Here is a 19,982-nt window from a genome sequence, read left to right on the forward strand (position 1 = left end):
AGATACTGCTGTGTCCCAGTTAAGACATCACTGTGTGGATTTTGAAATGAGGGACTGAACTGGAGCAAGTCTGTAGACTTCTTTCTCTTATTTCCTTCCTTCCTTCCCTCCCTCACTCCTTCCAAACCCAAGGGTGAAACAGAAGAATCATTTAAAAGAAGTAATGGTTCAGGTAGAAGTTTTTGATCCGAGTGATACCAGAGGTTTTAAACTGGGCAGCAGGAATGCTGGGATGAGAAATGTTTCGGAATCAATCTATCAAACAACCCCTGAGACAGACACACAGGGCTGGGAGGAGCATCGTTCTGAGGGCTGGAGGACTTGGTGCTGAGATGATGCTTCAGACACAGAATGAGATCTGGTTTCTGGTTCAGATAGATGTGTGTGCAGACACCTGGGGAGGGGATTCTCACCCACTCACGTCCTTTCCCCTCTGCACCAGCAGGCAGCCTTCAAGGGGACTGGCCAAGGGCTGGATTAGAGAGCAGTGGGCAGAGAGGACCAGCTGTGACAGACACACATTCGTTTCCAGGAATCGTTGATTGCCTCCAGCCCAACCCTCTTAGCCTCACCTTCTGGACCAAAATCTCATAAACCCTTAGGGACCAGCCCTTGAGAAGGTTTATGTGTTTGTAAGGAAGGAAAGCAGAGTTACCTCTGGCCTCACAGCCTCACAGACCCAGTGGTACCACTCCATTGGGGACTTCAGGGCTGTGTCCCTCACCCCCAGCTCAATCCCCTCCAGATTCATGTGATGGTGAGCCTTGAGGGGAGGGGGGAGAACAAGAGCTTTGGAATTCTTGAATAAGTAAGAGGAATCAGTCAATTGATTTCTCTGTGGATTAGATTAAAAATTCCCAGGGCCAACACTGGGGAGTTCTCCCTGCCCTGCCCCCCTATTTAAAGGGCCATACATATTGTATGCGGAACTGGGGAATCTAAAAGCCCAGTTTAAGGTTTTTGCTTTTGGAGTCTGACCGTGGCGGCAGTCACATTTTTAGTATCATACCTTCACCCAATAGTCTGAAGCCGATTCCCCCAGCTCCAGCCCAGGGAGGTACCCTGGCCCTGAGAATGGGGGAGCCCCTTCTCTCTCCCACCCCAGGCTCTAGTCTCCAGGGAGTGGATGCTGCATCGTTCACTGTCTGCTCTCCAGGTGGCTGTCACATCCTGCCCACCTCCCAGGCTGGAGGCAGAGAAGAGATGGGCTGGCGGGGGCAGCCCCCCAACAGAGCTGAGGTCATGGATCTGCCTGGCGCCCAATGCTCCCTTTGGGGGAGCGATTGGGGAGCTACTCAGTTAACTCCCAGACCAATAGCCTGGAGTACCACTATTTGCGTCTGCTAATGGGTCTCTGTCCCTTAGATCCAAAGGAGGCACTGGTTTGTGGAAGCAGCAGCCAGGAGAGAGTCATGGAGCTGCAGGAGAATGGGAGGGGTGGGAGGGGTGGGGAAACAGGCAGAGAGAGCAAGTTCTAAACAGAGAAGGGGCCAAGCAGGGGGGCAGTGATGGGGAGAGAGGAGCAGGCAAGGTGCAGGACAGCCACCTGGGGTCCTCCTTGGCTGGGGCTGAGCTGCCCCTCTATAGAAGCCAGACGTGCGTGGTGGGAGCCCTGGGCGATGGGAATGGCGAGCCCCTGAGGCCCAGGGCGTCACAGTCGCCTCTCCACCTCCACTCTCTGGCCAGGGGCAGACGCCTCTTGGGAGAAAAGCAGGGGAGGGGAAGGCAGGCCAGAGTAGCAGGTCACAGTTCAGACCTAGAGGCCTGGAGGAAGTGTGGAGATCACCAGGTTGCTGGTGGGGGGCACCGCAAAAGTCCCTGCACCCCGTCCCTGCTCTCTTCTGGAAGGACTAGAGCAAAGCTCCAGCGAACCCAGGGGTGGAATCTAAGGCTGGGGGAGGGGCAGAGACTTGTGGGCGGGGTAGCCAGCTGGAATGGGGCGGGGTTCCCACCCATGGAGAGGCAGCTGAAGGAAGGGAACCCCTCCCTGTCCCGGGGCTTAGGGGAGGGGCACAGGGCCCCAGGGGGTCGGCGGAGGAAGGGCCACCCAGTGGGGACCAGAGAGTTCCAGCAGGCAGAAGAGAATCATTATTGTGCTTATGGACACAGCAGCTCCCTGGCTCTGAGAGAGCGAGCGGGCAGTTTTTAGGCACTAGATTTCTGTGATGCGGTTTTAAGTAAATGAATGAGACCGAGTAGCCTGTTCGGTCAGGGTGAGCCCCTTGACTGCACCCACTGGCCAATTCAAACCCAGGCAGCTTCGGGCCAGGGTCAGGCCAGGGTCTCTGAGCCCCCAGGATGGGGAGAGGGGATGTGGGACTGAAAGGGAGTTGGTGACAGTCGGCGGGGGGGGGGGGGCGAGACTGGGGCCTAGCCCCGCTCCTCCCTCCCCTTCGATTCTTCTGGAAGAGTGAGGATGATCGCTCTAGATCCCAGGTCCGAGCGCTGTGCCAGACCACCGGCCGTGTCCCAGGAGTATGGCTTCCCGGGCAAAGGCGGTGCACCCCCAGCTCCTACAGAGGGGTCGAGGGAAGGGAGCCATCCAGAGCTGGAAGCTCTGCTCCAGGTCCCTCTCGACCCCTCCCTGCCTGCCCTGCCGGTCACACGGTCACTTCTGTCTTGCTGGCTGTGTAGCAGGTGTGGTGGCCTGGGATGTAGTGCAGCTGTTCCACGGTGTTGTGTCTGCGTGAGGCAAAGGCCTGGCGCTTGGCTGCCGTCTGGCTGTGGCCCAGGGTGGCGCAGGAGTTACTGGACGCACTGGGATGGGAGTGCATCTTGGTCATGCGGTAGCGGTTCAGTACGGGCGTGGACACAAAGACATCCGTGTGCGAGATGGCCCGTGACAGGGACTGCTCGGGGAAGGCCGTCCGCTCGGGGGACAGCAGCGGGTCCTGGGAGTGCAGGCGCTCCGTGGAGAGCAGCTGCTCTTCCGACAGGATGCGGTCGTAGGGCATGCCAAACTCATCCGGCAGGCCCCGCTCCAGGGACAGGACCCTGTCCTGAGACATGGCCCGGAGGGGCCGGCGGGGCCGCTCTCGCGGCAGCGGCTTCTGTTGGGACATCTGGATGACGTTGAGGGGGAGGGTGCCACGGGCGGCCAGGTCGGGCAGGTGCCGCCTTCTCATGTAATACTCGTCTGCCTCCTTGTCAGCTGTAGGGGAGAGAGAGAGTTGGAGAAAGAAAGAGAGAGAGAGAGGAGTGAGCTGGGGCAACACTGTGACAGTGCAGCTAGGATCCAACTAGGATCCTGCAGCCCACACAGGTAGAGGCTGAGCTTCTCCAGACCCCAGGGGTCTTGTTAAATGCAGAGTCTGATTCTGACCTAGCTCTGGGGTGGGTCTGAGAGTCCACATCTCTAAGGAGCTCCCAGGCAATTCTGATGCTCCTCGTCCCTGGACCACCTTGAGTATCCGGGGTTAATGGACTCCCTCGAGGTCTCCAGGGAGTTCATGGCCGAATAGATGGCAAGCCCATGACCCTGAACTCCTGCTCCAGTACTGCTCCTGCCACGCCATGGTCCCGAAACAGAACAGCTCCCTGGGTCTTGCTGAAACACCCAAGGAGCAGCCGGCAGCTTTCTGATGAGGCTCAGAAGCTCTCTCCAAGGAAGTTGGGCTGCAGAACAAGACTCCTGCTAGAATAAAGCAGAGTGCTCCACCCAGGAGGCGCTTGTGAAAATGCTTACTGGTAACTTAGAAACATAGTAACACCTTCTCTGGAGTAACAGCCTATGCCTAGGAAGCCAACACATGGGCATCCAGCCTCCACACAAGCACAGAATCAAATCTACGCGTGCTTCGCCTGTGCCCACGGCACGAGCAGGCACCTCATTCAGATGCTCCGCCCATCTCTCTGTCCACGAGGCCCCCCAGGCTCACCCTTGAACTCACCCAGGACATGCACAAGCCTTCTTTGCCCCACATTTCAGGAATGAGGCTTCCTACAGACAGCCTTCCAGATCTCTGCAGAATGTGGGATTCCCATTTTTAGCCATAGAAACTCACTGTTCCACCTTGGCGTTGGCTGATAGGGGCTCATGGGCTGAACTTCTCTCACAATAGGTTACCCTGTACTGTCAAGCACAGGCTCGGCCCTGTAGCTGGGTGGTCATCGAAATAGACTCATTGGGAAATGGAGGCAGAAGGTCCAGGGGTTGGAAAACTGGAAGAGAAGACCTCTCCTGCCATGTACCTTCTTGACATTGTAACATCTGAAACCCATCAATCCCTAGAGCTCCCCAGACTCAAATGGCAGAGCTGGGACCATGGGATGTACTGGGCTCAACTCATGAAATGGGGTCTGTGCGTGGAGTGGGGAGTCTCAGGTTCCCAAGACAGTGTTAACGGGGTTAGGGAGGGAGCTGGTTTATGGGCCCTTCCACAGCCGGTATCTGGGAAGAGTCTCAGAGAAAGCTCTGGCATTGAGAGCCTTTACTCCAAGACAGATAGAGAGCAAGGAAGGCCCAGGGTTTGAAGAAGGCAGGTGTGGGGTGAGGCTGGGGAAAGGCTTTCTCTTGTAGTTAACCTGGTACATGAGTTGAAGCACTGAGGATCCCATGGCCTCCATCCTACTGAGGGAGAAGATGGACTCACGCTCTAAAGAACAAAAACAAGGGACTTGTCTGTTCTCTTCTACTGTGCTACACCTTGCTCTTTGCTCTTGGGACACCCCGCTCCCATGCCCTCAGGTGCACAGCAAGAGAGTGAGACACAGGAAGATGTTGTGGAGGCCCCAGAGGCAGACCCCAGCCCCAGGAAAACCCCACTTACTTAGCCTCTTCAGGGATGAGTACTTGCTGGGATGGGTCTTCACTGCGGACTCGTAGGATGGGGGCAGGTGGGCCAAGTTCTGGAAGGAGCGGGAGAAGGAGAGGTCATAGGGCTCGGTGGCCGATGTCAGGATGTTGTTCATCCGAGGCTTCTCTGCAAAAGAAGGGAGGGGTCATGGCGTTAGTGGGGACAAAGGCTGGGGGGCAGGCAGGAAGGAAGCATTCAGGTTCCATCTCTCATCCCCGTCCTGCTTTCCTGGCCCCATGTGCTAGGACACAGGTGATGCTGGTGACTCAGCCTCCCTCAGTGCTCAGCTTCAGTTGCCAACAGGCCGGGGGGCAGGTGCTTTTGGCTGCACTGACCATGATGGCAGGTTACCCTTCCTTGGATGGCAAACTCTTTCTGCCGGTATATCACTGGGCTGTCTGATGAAAACGTAAGCCTGATGGAGCTGGGTGAGGGGTGTCATAAAATCATCTATTTTGGTGTGAAGGTTCTATCCTTTCCCCAATAGCACTAGGCATGCTAGCTCTCAGGCTCAGAAAATATCTGAGTTTGAAGGAGGTAGAGTGACCCATCTTGTCTGCATACCCATAGAACTGGGTCCAGGACCCAGCTCCACCGAGACTACAAGCCACACTGTCTGCGAGGTAATTTCACCTCTCACGCCACCCCTTCCACCTTTGGCTTCTCCAAGCCCTACAACTGACAAGCCGCTGTGAGCTACAAAGCCATTTCCTCTTGTTCCTGCTCCTTCCTCTGAAGCCCCCTTAGCCATCTCTGAGCTGCTGGAGGAAAGAACGTGGGCAAAATGCCTAGTACATCATTCTGTTTTTCTCCCTCCATCCCTTGAGATTACAAAGTCTAAGAGAGAGAAGGGAGAGTTGTTCAGTGCCAGACCTGGAGAAAAGAAGTGGGGAAGACATGGAAGAGAAGAACAAAGAGAAGTGAGGTGAATGACTAATGAGGTGAATGAGTTGGGCTGGGCTCTGGGGGCCAGATTAGGAATAACACAGGAGTCAGGGGAAGAGGAGATGCAGGTACGGGTGCTGAGTGGCCATGAAGATGGGGTACAAAAAGGAATAGAGATCCAAGGCAGGAAGACAAGCATGCCTTGGTGCTTGACTGACTTGAAGCACGGCAAGAAGTTAACAGGTATTGCTGGGGAAAGTGGTACCATTCCCAGAAATGAGCCAGCTGGGTGGCTCTTGCATCATCCCTCCATCCTCTTGGTTTGGGACATCCAAGAAAGGGCAGGCTCTAACTTTGGACAAATGTATCAGTGGTCTGTGTCTCCCTATGCCTCCTGGCAAAGAGGGTGCTGTGAACCGTGGGACAAAGAGGACTCCTAGGCTTGGTCCAAGGGCAACCTCAGTACAGGGAACTCCTGGCTTCTGTATCCCTTCCTGCCTTCACTGGTACCCTCAACACTGGGGATGGAGCCAGGGGAGCCCAGCCAATGAGCTGGTGTTCGCGCCAGCTCAGTACATATGTGAGGGGGTGGGGGATGCTCTACATCCCTGAATGATCAGAACATGCTGTACTGAAAGAGCCTCCCTGACACAGATCGGGACAGATACCAGGAAGTGGAGTGGGTAGGAAGCCGGGAGCACTGCTACCCAGAGCTGGGTAATAGCCACAGCCCCTTAGCTCTGGTTTCTTCACTTTTGGCCATGCTGGAGAAGAACGAACTTCCCTCTGCCTGTTGGCATCATACTCCCACTGAGCGCATCACTCAGCTCACCCACTTCCAAATGCAACATTTCTGGATGCTCTTACCCCTCACTGTTCTCTAAAACCTGCCACTGAGCCAAAGCCAGACCTTCCTTGCTTTTTCCCTCCACCATGATCGCTCCTGCCCCCTTGCTCATGCTCTCTCTCCTATTGCTATGCCCTTCCTTATTCTTCCTCTATGCAAATTCTCCCTTCCCCCAAGACTCTTCGCTATGACAACATCACATCTTTAAAGCCCCTATTGCTCTTCTGGTCAATACCACCCAGTTTAGTGTCTATGTGGTCTCTAATCATTTGACTTGAGTTGGTCTTGCTGATCTCCAAAGATTGCAATCTCCTTGATAGCAGAAGTCTTGCTTTCCAATTTTTCTGATGCCTTCATAGTGCTTGGCCCAAAATCAGGATCCAATTAATACTCATTTGCTAATCAAATAGACACAGGCTGCCTCTTCTCTTGAGAGCTGCTCTGCCAGCTCCTGGGAAAAGTGTAACATCTAAGGGAGGAATGCAGAGAAAACCCTGCTTCCGCTAGGCTGCGAGCTGTTCAAGGACAGGGATCGGGTCTCATCTACCCTTATCTCCTCATCTCCAGGTAGAAAAAGAAGACAGGAAGAAGAGGAGGGAAGAATGGTTCCTCCTTTTGTATTCAGGGGCTGCGCTTGTGTTGGCTTCTTCCGGGGAAAACCAGCTCATAGTTACTCTTTCAGAATGATACTGAGCTAGCAGAGCATCCTCGTTTGCCTTTTCTGGCTCCTCTCCCTGCTGCTGCTTCATCACCAATGGGCATCCCCCAGGCTTTCTGCTCCTGCCTTCTGCTTTTCTCTTTCAGCCTTCTTGCACAGATTGCCCCTACTCCCAAGGCTTCTGTTACCGCTTCCAAAGCATAACTTACATCTTCAGCTGTCATCTCCCTCCAGACTTCATGTCTGCATTTCTAACTGCCTGTTGAGTGGTTTTTCTTGCAAATCCTACAGTCCTATCTGGCTCTCGATGTCCAGATCCAGGCTCACCATCAACAGCTCCATCCCCAGTACACTGGTTGCTTTCCTGATTCCTTAGATTGTGTTAATAAGACCCTCCGTTCTTCTCATTGATCGTGGCTTTGCATTTTACTCATAATTGACTTTCATCAGCCATATTCAGTTAGTAACTAAGTTTTCCCAATTCTTTCTACAGTTTCTTTCATATCTGAACCCTTCTTTCTCTCCCCACTGTCCACATCACCACTGATACCAGCTTCTTTTAACTGATCTCTCTGATTTCTTCCGGTTCTAATTTCTCCTAGGCCCGAAACCTGAAACACCTTATTAAACTGTTGCTTTCATCATATATTTCCACTAGGAGCTGAGCACTGGAGGGGGACATCAAAATAGTCCACTTTTGTTCTCCGAATTATAATGCAGAAATAGAGCAGGTAAGAGGGGTAGGTCTCTCTGCCAGGTGAGCTGCAGAATTTATCTTTGTTTTGAGTTTCTCTCTCACTAAAATTTAACGGTGTTTTCATTATTTCATAGCAAAGACAGAAGAATAATGATAGCTCACAATTTACGTGGCTGTCACGTTCTATCAAGTTTTGAGCATGTACCAAAAAATAGTTGTTCACTGCAGTTCCAAATGGTAAGTTGTGATCTGGTGGGAGGACGTTGAAAACTAAGAGGGAAACATGGGTTTGTAACCCTTTGGCAATTTGCTGCCATGCCTGTGCTCTGCAACTTTCAGGTTCTTCCTCTGCTGGGAAGCTAAAGCTCAGGTCATCCAGTTGGGTTTTGAGTTTTATTAAATCTTAATTAGTTTGGGGAGCATCAATAGAATTTTTCACATCTCATGTCATTACTAAATGGTACCACAAGTAGCCTTGGGCAAAGGAGAGTGTTCACTCCTTGCTGTGGACACATGGAATTTATGGCTGCAAGAAGTGATCAAGATTGCAAGTGAAATGCGTTAAGAAAGGGGCTTACTCTTTCCCTTTCATGGCAGAAGATTGCTCTGATATCGGAGACAGACACTAGGGGGACAATTGTCTAAAAGTGAGAGAGAGGCATTGTGGCCCTGGAGGAGGGCGGGTACCTGGCTCCTTGCACCTTAGCTTCAATGAGCCAGTGACCATGTTTGATGCCATAATAGGCATCAGTAGTTAGGATGGAGCCACCTGGAATGAGGATGGAACGCAGAACACTCTCAATCATCTCTCACCATGTGTAGGGGTCTGGGTAGCGCTGCTTAAAATCGGATGGTTATACTGATGATCACCTGAAAATCACAGAAAAAAATTTTTTTAAAGAAGAGTTCAGGAATTCCGTGGTCTCTCCAACACAGAAGCACCTCTCTTGACTTCTGCTATGCTTCTCTGAGTCAAAGCAAGCACTTCTTAAAAGCTCAGACCTTTGGCTACCCTAGAAATGGAGCAGGGTCCTTCCTCTGCTGTTTTTGTCTCTCTCCTTCTGCATTAGGGCTTCCTCTGTCACCATGATGACCCACCCACATCTGTGGATCTGGCTGACCAGCAATAGAGGCTTTGTTGGGGTGGAGGAGGAGAAGGATGGAGACTAGGGGACATTTGGCAAATACACATATGTGAGATAGAGAACTGGGCAGGGGAAATAGATCCTTTTTTGGGGAGGAGGGTGTTCAGGTATGGTTAGCCAGGAAGAGGATGCCATAACTTAAAGTGCTTACACTTTATGGGACTTTGATTTGTCCCAGGTCTTTATACACAGGTATCTGGGTGCATCCTGAGATGTGGCAAGCTGACGTGAACTGCCCACTGCCTGGGATCCAGAGTCCTGGGTTCTAGGCTCTGCCCTGCCTATAAGTAACACAGCCTGATTTCAAAAGCATTGGTTTTAATTAATAATGCAAAAGTCCACATTGATTGAACAAGCCACAAAATTAATAGAGTCATAGTTGCTAAAGCCAGGAGTTCAAGGTATTCTGAAGGCTTCTAAAACTGAATGGTTTGGCTTACCACAAAAGCACAATTCAACATTGTATTATGGCTTCAATTTGACATTGTATTTTTGGGTTTTGTTGGTGCATGCATCTAATTTCAACTAAAGCAAGGGAAAGAGGAGGCATGAGGTCTTAGCTTTAGTTTTAAACCGTGGGTCACAGCTCTACCATCCTCTTAGGTCTAGGTCTGCTTCCATTTCCTGGATGAAACCATCTTTCCTACCTTTGGCATTATACCTTCTGGCTACTCATTCTTAAGCTCCTTCACTAGATCCCTTTTTCTGTTTTATTCTCTAAATACTAGTGCTCCATAAGGCTCAGGTGTCTTCATGAAGACTTAGGCTCCACCTTCTTGCCCAAATTGATAGGTCTCAAGTCTACACCTCTAGCTTGAGGTCCATCTGGTCTGCAGGGTTAGATTTTAAACTGCTTATGGCCATCCCTGTGAAATTCCTGCTCTTAGCCCAAACCATCATGTCCCAAAGTGAGCTCATCATTTTATTCTCCCAATGCTCAAGCGCTGTCCATGGTACTGACGTTCCATGGGCTTGGAAAGCGAAACTTCAGTCCTCATTCACCATTTCCCTCCCTTCATCCTCCGTATCCATCCAGTGAATCCCCAAATCCTCTTCCTATGACCATATCCTAAATCCAGGTCCACAATGTATTTTTTTGTTCACATTTCTCTTAGTTCTAGTCTCTGGCCATTTCCAAGACAAATCATCCTGTGTGCTCCTACCAGACAAAATTTCCCATACAATGGAATCATTTATATCATTCCTTTGGTTCAGACCAGGGTCTTTAAATAGTCATGGACTCTATCCAGTGGGGTATAGGTTTGGGCGGTAAGCCAGCATTTCTCACATGAAGATATTCTCCCTTCCCAAAACAGAATATTAAGTTATATCCAGGGAAAAGCTATTTGCCAAATGCTGAATCAGTTCTACCCTGGATCTGGATTTAAGCAAGAAGAGAGAATCCAGGAAGGGAGATAAAGGATAGATTTGTTCGACTTGTCCTCCAGAGGCAAAGAGAAAACCAGTGTCATTGTTCTGTGTTGTTATTGTTATTTTTTGTTTGTTTTTAAACAATATGGCAGCATCAAATAAACAGTTGCAAGAAATGAGAGAACCCAAGTTAAATGGTGGCAGTTAGAAATACTTCTAATCTTCCTTTTCAGAATCTAGGTGTCACCAGGAAAGGGAGATGATTCAGGTTCATTTAATAATCCCTGGTAACCAACTATGGCCCAGGCTCTGTACTAACCACTTATTTATTTATTTAATCTTATTTTTTGACTGCGTTGGGTCTTCATTGCTGCGCGTGGGCTTTCTCTAGTTGCGGCAAGTGGGAGCTACTCTTTGTTGCAGTGTGTGGGCTTCTCATTGTGGTGGCTTCTCTTGTTGCAGATCACGGGCTCTAGGCACGTGGGCTTCAGTCGTTGTGGCACACGGGCTCAGTAGTTGTGGCTCACGGGCTCTAGAGCACAGGCTCAGTAGTTGTGGTGCACAGGCTTAGTTGCTCCGCGGCATGTGGGATCTTCCTGGACCAGGGCTCGAACCCGTGTCCTCTGCATTGGCAGGCAGATTCTTAACCACTGCGCCACCAGGGAAGTCCCTCACATACATTTTTTAAACTAGTCTTTGCAATGATTTTCATTTGAATTTATATTATTGACCTACCGATTTCCAGACACTGCAAAAAACTCCTTAAATATCTTATTTGAAGTAATTCTTATAATTTTGTTTACAGCTGAGTTTACAAACAGGATAAATGTCTTGAACTTAGATATTTTGTTTACAAGTGCAGGGCTTTTCCTTTTGTTTGAAACTTGCTTCAAATATTTCGCTAACATTTTATTTTTTTCATATACTGGCATTAAGGAAAAAAATTTAAAGTATAGAGGTGAAAAATTAAGCCATCTTAAAATAACCATTGTGGCATTTTGTTATATTTTCTTTTGTTTCCCTCCCCCTATACATTACTATGTGTATGTTTACATACACACACACACTCACACTTAATATTGCAATGAATAACCATTTGCATTTTTCACTTTGCACAAGTGAGAATCAGATTACAATGCTTAAAATGGAGAAAAATATGGTGATTTGATCCTCACATATGTACGAAATAACAAATGCATAAGGTTATTCATTGTAGCATTTTTATAGTAGCAAAAGAAACAACCTAAATATTCATACCTATATGTACATACACACACAGATAAAGGTGTAGTTTCCACATATGTAAATAAGCATATACTGCTTTTAATCTGTTTCCTGTATACTTAATGGACAACATGTCTTGAATATACTTTCATGTTTTGAAATCGTCTTTTATATGATTTCACAATAGTCTTTTCTATAGAATAGTCCATTGTGTATATATATATATATATATATGTGTATATATATATATATATATACATTCCCCTATTAACCTATTAATGTGTATTAATGTGTATTTGGATTGTTTAAAAGTTCAAGAAATGTACACCCAACAACCTTGAACACAGCTCTTTGTCCGTGTCTTATTTCTTTAAGCAAATAACTGAAAGCAGGATTTCTTGGTGAGCACACTGCCAATTGCCTGATGTGATGAGGTGGGTTCATGGATTTCCTCATATTGAACTATTCATCTATTCGTAGGAAATACCTTACTTGATTTTTATGTCTTATTCTTTCCTTATAACACTGGATCCCATTTGCATATATCTCATTTAATTCCTATGTATTCATAAAGAAAATTTGCATTTTTTGGTGCTAACATGGCAGGTTTTTGTATCAAGGTAATGATTTTGTAAAATCAAGTGCATAGTGTTCATCCCTCTGTATGCCTTGAAACTATTAATAGAGCATATGAAAGATCTGTTCTTTGAAAGTTTGAAGGAAGGCAATAATAAAAATGCCTGGTATCTTTTGGGGAGTCCTTCGGTGTGCAGGGTGGTAGGGGGTTGGCTTGTTATTTCACTGACTGTACAACAACTTCGAGAGACAGATGCTGTTAGCATCACCAATTTAGCATTAAGGAAACTGAGATTTGGAGAGGTTGAATAATTTGCCCAACAGGTGAAGCTGGGATACAAATCCAGGCAGGCTGGCACTAGAGCCCACATCCTTATGTATCCTGCCTGTCATACTTGGCAACATTTTCCTTGCATATTGATTCATCCACATTTTCTAGTTCTACCTTCAGTTTGTAATTTCTATTTTTCTTAAATCCGTTAAACATTTGAAACTTTATTAGCTTAAAACTGTAACATGCCCTCAAAAAGCCTCTATATAGGAAATTATATCCCTTTTCTCAGTCTTGTGTTAGTATTTTCTGGATTAGCAATTTATTCCCGTTAGTCTTCTTTTTCAAACAACTGCCTCTTTACACATCAGGGTTATTTTCCTCTTCAAATTATGATTTCATGCTTTCAGATTTGTTAATTCCTCCCTCCTAACTTGCTTTGGTTCGGTGTGTTTTTCTTTTCTAATTTATTTTTACTCTTTTCTGTCCACAATATCGGGTCTTAGCTCTGAATTTGTCTCTGGCACAATCCCATGAGTATCAATATGCAATGTTCTTATTGCTGTTAAGTCCTAAATGACCTGTAATTACAGCCTTAATTTTCTCTCTGACCCAAGACTTCTGTAGAAGAGTGTTGTTAACTTTCAAAGCGTTTGGGTTTGTCGGTTTGAACTTTTGCCATTTTATTGTATTGCGGTCAGAAAACAGGGCCTGTACAATTTCTGCTTTGAGGAATTTATTGAGGTTTTCTTTTGGGGCCAATATATGATCAACTTTTTGTGAATGTTTCATGAGTTATTAGAGAAAAGGTATTATTTTCTTCTCATAGAGTATAAGTTGACATATATCTATTAAATCAGATACATGAAATATATTATTCAGTTCCTCTCTATCCTAACTCATTCTTTGCCTGCTTAATCTGTCAAAGACTGAGGGAGGTGTCTCCAGTTCTTCCACCACTGTTGGGTTCCTGTCATTTTCTCTGTATTCGTTATAGAATTGGTTTTACGTATTTCATAGTTACATTGTTCAGCACAGAAAAAGCTCATGGTGCTTATGTATTCTTTGTGGCTTGTACCCTTTTTCAACATTAAATAACACTTTCTGTCCTATTTCAGGCCTTTTTTTTTGCCTTTAAGTCGGCTTGATCTGATATTTATATTGCCAACCCAGCTCTCTTTTTGTTTGCCTTCTCCTGATAAACTTTGCCTATCCTTTTGTATGTAACCTTTCTGTGTCATGTTTTTTTATGCTTATCTCTTGACAAGAGTGTACAATTTTACGAAAATTTACCTATGGGCCAATTGGAGCTCCTTCTCTAGAAATTAGGAACCATTAAAAGAGAGAGATTTGGTCTCTCTGCATGGCTGGACCTAGGCCATGTAAACTAGGTAGCTATGGCCAGTCTTGTAGATTTGGAAGAGAGAAAGTCAGTCTTTAGAGACTATGGCATATCATATTTTACATAAAATGGTGACAGTTATATTTCTAGTCCCACACGCTCTCCCAAAACCTTCCCATTCCCCCATGAGATGTGGTCTCTTCTCCATGAAACTGGAGGGCCTTCCTGACTGCCTCAATGAGCATCGCGCAGCAGAAGTAACACTGCATGCCTTCCACAGCTCTCTCTCTTCTGACACACTCAGCCTTGGATCCCAGCCACCATACTGTAAGCAAGTCCAGGCCATGTGCAAAGGCTGCCTGTAAGGGCTGACAGCTCCAGCTCAGGTATCCATCAACAACCAGTGTCAACTGCCTTTGACTGCATCAACTGTCAACAGATGTATGAGTGAGAAAGACTTCAGATGATTCCAACCCCCAGCCTTGTAGATGTCCAAGCTAACACAAGTGGATCAGAGACGAGCTATACCCACTGAACCCTGCCCAAATCAGAGATGTGTGAGCAAAATAAGTGTTGCTTTTATTGTATTGTTCTCTAAAATTAAAATTTTAAATTTGAGATCATTGGAGATTCACATGCAACTGTAAGAAACAATACAGATATCTTGTGTATCCTTTAGCCAGTTTCCCCAGTAGTAACATTTTGCAAAACTATAGCACTATATCAAAACCAGAATATTGACATCGATACAGTCAAGGTATGGAACATTTCCATCAGGAGGCGGAAATGATTCCTCATGTTGCCTTTTTACAGCCACACCCACTTCCTTTCTCCATCCACCCCCTTACTAACCCCTGGTCACCATTAACCTATCCATCATTTCTATAATTTTGTCATTTCAAGAGTGTTATATGAATGGACTCATATAGTATATAATTTTGAGACTGGATTTTTTTCATCAAGCATAATTCTCTGCAGAATCATCCAGGAATGCATCAATAGTTCATTCCATTTTATTTCAGAGTAGCAAATATTCTGTGGTGTGGATATACCACAGTTTAACTATTCATCTGTTGAAGGACATCTGGGTTGTTTTCAGTTTTATGATATTATGAATAGAGCTGCTATAAACATTCATGCGAACTTTTTTGTGTCCAGATAAGTCTTCCCTTATCTGGGATAAATGCTTAGGAGTGCAGTTGCTGGATTGTTTAGTAGCTACATGTTTATTTATTTATTTATTTTTAAAGAATCTGCCCAACTGTTTACCAGAGTGGCTGTACCATTTTACATTCCCACCAGCAATGAATGAGTGATCCAGTTTCTCCACATCCTTGCCAGCATTTGGTGTTGTCAATATTTTTTATTTTAGCCACTTTTAGCCTTGACAGCTATGGAGTGATATCTTTGTAGCTTTTGCTTGCATTTCCCTAATGGCTAACGTTGTTAAACATGTTTTCATGGGCTTATTTTTCATCTGTTTATCTTCTTCAGTGAAATGTCTCTTGATTACTTTTGCTTACTTTCTAATCAGATTGTTTACATTTTTCCTGTTAATTTTTGAGAATTCTTTTTATCTGCCAGATAATAGTTATTTGTAGGATACATGATTGGTAAATATTTTCTCCCAGGCTGAAGCCTATCTTGTCATCCTTTTAACATGGTATTTTGCAGAACAAAACTTTAAATTTTGATGAAGTCTAATTTATCAGGTTTTTTTTTTTTCCTTTATGGATTGTGCTTTTTGTCTAAAAACTCATTTCCTGGCCCTAGGTCCCAAAGATTTTCTCCTTTCTTTCAACATGTGTTATAGTTTTATGTTTACATTTAAGTCCATGATCCATTTGGAGTTAATTTCTGTATAAGGCATGAGACTTAGGTTGAGGGTTTATTGTTGTTGTTTGTTTTTTGCCTGCAGATCTGATGTTCAGTTGCTTTAGAGCCTTTTAAAAAGGCTCTCTTGGGCTTCCCTGGTGGCGCAGTGGTTGAGAGTCCGCCTGCCGATGCAGGGGACACGGATTCGTGCCCCGGTCCGGGAAGATCCCACATGCCACGGAGCGGCTGGGCCCGTGAGCCATGGCTGCTGAGCCTGCGCGTCCAGAGCCTGTGCTCCGCAACGGGAGAGGCCACAACAGTGAGAGGCCCACGTAACGCAAAAAAAAAAAAAAAAAAAAAAAAAGGCTCTCTTTCCTCTACTTAATTGCTTTTGCACATTTGTCAAAAAGTCAGTCAAACATATTTCTGTGGGTCTATTTCTGGGTTTTCTATTCTGTTCCATTGATCTACATGTCTGTTCCTCTGCCAATACCAGACAGTCTTGATCATTGTGGCTACATAATATTTCTTGAAATTGAGTAGACTGATCACTCCCACTTTATTTTTCCTTTTAAAAGTTATTTTAGGTATTCTAGGTTTTTTTTTCCCCTTTCCACATAAATTTTAGAATATTGTCTGTATCTTAAAAAATCTTGAGAAGATGTTGATAGGAATTCTGTTAAATCTGTATATTATTTGGGGAAAATTGTCATGTTTACTCCATTGATTCTTTCATCCCATGGGCGTGATATGTCTCTATTGTACCATTTTAATTCCTTTGACTTTTTTTTTTTTTTTTTTTTTTGCGGTACATGGGCCTCTCACTGTTGTGGCCTCTCCCATTGTGGAGCACAGGCTCTGGAGGCACAGGCTCAGTGGCCATGGCTCACGGGCCCGGCTGCTCCGTGACATGTGGGATCCTCCCGGACCAGGTCATGAACCCATGTCCCCTGCATCGGCAGGCGGACTCTCAACCACTGCGCCACCAGGGAAGCCCCCTTTGACATTTTTATTATATCTAAAAGTTATTTTCTTGGGGCTTCCCTGGTGCAACAATAGTTAAGAATCTGCCTGCCAATGCAGGGGACACGGGTTCGAGCCCTGGTCCAGGAGGATCCCACACACCATGGAGCCACTAAGCCCGCACAACTACTGAGCCTGCGCTCTGGAGCCCGCAAACCACAACTACTGAAGCCCACACACCCTAGGGCCTGTGCTCTGCAACAAGAGAAGCCACCACAATGAGAAGCATTCACACCGCAATGAAGAGTAGACCCCGCTCACCACAACCAGAGAAAGCCCGCACGCAGCAACGAAGACCCAACACATGCCAAAAATAAATAATAAAATAAACAAATTTTAAAAAATAAATAAATAGAAATAAAAGTTATCTTCTTAGTGATTGCTCTAGGGATTACAATATGCATCTTCACTCATTACATTCTTTAGAACTAACTTATTTCCAGTAGAACATGGAAACTTTCCCCAATGTTGCTCCAATGAGCCCTCCCCTATTGTACTATAATTGTCATATATATTATCTATTTATCTATCTATCTATCTATCTTTCTATCATCTACCTATGTATATGTATACCCAATACTACAGTATTAAAATTATTTACAAAATTTTAAGTCTTTTAAAAAAGTTAAGACATGAGAAAAATATGTGTGCTGAGTCTCTCACATTAACCACATATGTATTGTTTCTGGTGTTTTACATTTCTTCCTGTGAATTTGAATTACTGCCTGGTGCCCATTTCCTTTCAGCCCATGAAGTTTCTTCAGTATTTCTTATAAGTCAGGTCTGCTATCAGAGAATTTTCTCAGTCTTTGTTTATCTGAGGATGTCTTTATTTCACCTTTCTTTGGAAGGTTAATCTTGCTGGATATAGAATTCTCGGCTGACAGTTTTTCTCTTATCACTTCAAATAGGTATTTCCAACTGCCTCTGGCTTCCATGGCTTCAGATGAGAAGTCAGCCATTAATCATACTGATGCTCCTCTAATGTGGTGAGAGGGCAAGGGTGTCACCCAACACTCCAAATCGAGCGGGTCCCTTCTGACCTAACAGTAGCACAGTTGCCAGTACTCATAGCCTGCCCCATCCTGGCAGAACCTCTGTGATGACTGATCTGTGGGGAGGCTGGGAGAAGTCCTAGGCAAGAATGTCATAAACTCTCACTATTCCTACCTGAAGTTCAGCAGTTTTTCACACATAAACACTTCTCAGGTGGTTGGGTACTTTTGGATCAATTTTTAGAGCACTGAAATGGCTGTTTGTATCAGTTTTGTCCAGTTTAGCAGCTGTTTGATGGGGAGAGGATTTGCTCACCTTCTCACTGGGCTTCGGCTTACCTCCTCCAGGTTTTAGGATACTTTCCCTGATCCCACCCCTGCTCCTGTTTCTCCACCAGGCTGGTGGAGTCTCCCTCGCAGCCTGGAGACCTCGGTGCCCAGCCAAACAGATGTTGGGGGGGGAGGTAGGGAAGAAAGGGGAGCTCTGGCTGGGTCCTTAGACTCAAGGTGGCTCAAAGGTGTTTTCAAGCCTTTTGGTATCAGTAAAATCCCCAATACATTTTAGGCTGAGCATTTTGTATCCAGAGAGAATGAGATCTGTGTCCAGACTCATTCACACATTTTAATAGTTAGAATATTGACTGGGAAAAGTAATTTGGTATTGAAGACACTTCGTAGGAGGGCATAATAGGCTCCGAAATTCCTCTACCCTGAGATAAAGGGAATTACTTCTTGCTAAAACCTGACATATTTTCAGAAATAAAGAGAAAATTCCACATGAGGCTTTTTGCTGGCTTTGCGGTAAGTGGGGGCTCAAGGGTCCCCTCTCTCTCTTCTTGGTTGCCAGGGGCAACACTGATTCCATGTGAAGACCACCCGGGGCTCACATCAAAGCAGGTACTTGTGGGTCCCTGTAGAACAGTGTTTCTAAGAGTGGCTCCATGCAGTCTTGAAGGTTCCTTGGAATTGCCTCAAGGGCTACCGTAGAAGAGATAGAGTCTGGTCGGTGATGTTTTACACTTGTTGCCCCGACCCTGGCCTCACCCAGAGCAGCTTGGTTTCCATCTGTCTTCTGTATTGGCCTTCTACGTAAGATTTCATTTGGAGAGACAGTTCCAGTGTTTGCAAGTTTAAAATCAACGGATCAAGCTCAGTATCTCATCTTAAAGGTGAGAAAAGAGGCCCTAAGAAGTGAAGTGATCTGCCCAAGATCACAGAGTTGGTGGCAGACAAAGGACTAGGTCTTACTTGTATTCTTTCATGGTGCATCATGGGCCAGAGCTTGTGTGCTATTTACAAAGACTCCCTTGTGTTCTCCAGCAGGGGTTCCAAAGAACTGTGCATTTTCTGGTGGCTCTGCCCCTCTTTGCTAGCTGCACGTGGCTGTAGCGTACACCTGGCTTCCCTGAAATGCTTTGAATTCTGGGGGTGGAGGGAGAATGGGGGGTGGTACTGGGTCAAATAAGTGTTGGATCTTATCCTTCCTCGTGGATATTCACCATGCATGTTAAAAGCTCCAAGAATTCTAGCCATGAATAACCCATTTCATTAGTTATTTGACCATTTTTTTAAACCTAACGGTCAGGGTGCAGACAGGAAACAGATATACATCCAACTGGGTATTTTAAGGGGACTCTAATAAAGGAACTATTTTCAAAAGGGTGAGCAGGATTTAGGAAACGCATAAAGGGTAGAACAGTACCCTGGGACTAGTAAGAGTTGGGGGCTTCATTCAAACCTGCTCTGGCTGGTAAAGGAAGGGAGTGGCTTCTGCAGCCCAACGTGGGAGAGAGCTGTGTAGACAGGGCCCCCTGACCTTCAGATGAGGGACAAAGCCGGTCCCCCACGAATGTACCAGGAGGTAGCCTAGGAAATAAGTCTCCCAACTTCACTCTCCTCCATCCCTTTGATCTCTTGCCAGGATTCGCTGTTTACCAAACCCAACTAATACCCATAGAACAAACTATTCCAATGAAGCAGTCCATAAAGGTCAGCACCTAGGAGACTGAGTCGGGTGGGGAGTCAATATGGAGGATCAAATGGAAAAACCATCCAACGCAGACGTGCTAACTCTTCCTGACAAATGCTACTCTACTACATCCCGAAGATGGTCTGTGGGGGTTTGGGCAGATGGTGTTCTAGGTAATGGAGTTTTGGGGTGAGTGAGCAGCTAGGTTTTTTTTTTTGGTCTTTTTTTTTTTTGGCTGCGTTGGGTCTTCGTTGCTGTGTGCGAGCTTTTTCTAGTTGCAGCGAGCAGGGGCTACTCTTTGTTGTGGTGCACAGGCTTCTCATCGCCGTGTCTTCTCTTGTTGTGGAGCATGGGCTGTAGGTGCGCGG

At 46.2% G+C, this 19,982-nt stretch overlaps 1 protein-coding gene across 4 annotated transcripts in view; it reads right to left on the reverse strand.

Annotated features, from left to right (window-relative positions):
• Positions 1–2,600: 2,600 nt before the first annotated feature.
• SHISA6 (shisa family member 6) overlaps positions 2,601–19,982 on the reverse strand; it is a gene marked incomplete at both ends in the record, with an annotated part of 242,819 nt that continues 225,437 nt past the window's right edge. For 2 of the 4 annotated variants that reach the window (XM_082680011.1, XM_082680009.1), the window contains 3 exons: positions 2,601–3,151; positions 4,770–4,922; positions 8,697–8,753. In XM_082680011.1, the coding sequence (XP_082536137.1) occupies positions 2,601–3,151; positions 4,770–4,922; positions 8,697–8,753 (761 nt within the window). The remainder of the gene's footprint in view (positions 3,152–4,769; positions 4,923–8,696; positions 8,754–19,982) is intronic. The other 2 variants (XM_082680012.1, XM_082680010.1) reach the window with 1 other exon arrangement.

The sequence above is a fragment of the Grampus griseus genome, assembly GCF_964374135.1.
Source record: "Grampus griseus genome assembly, chromosome: 20".
Lineage (NCBI taxonomy): Eukaryota > Metazoa > Chordata > Mammalia > Artiodactyla > Delphinidae > Grampus > Grampus griseus.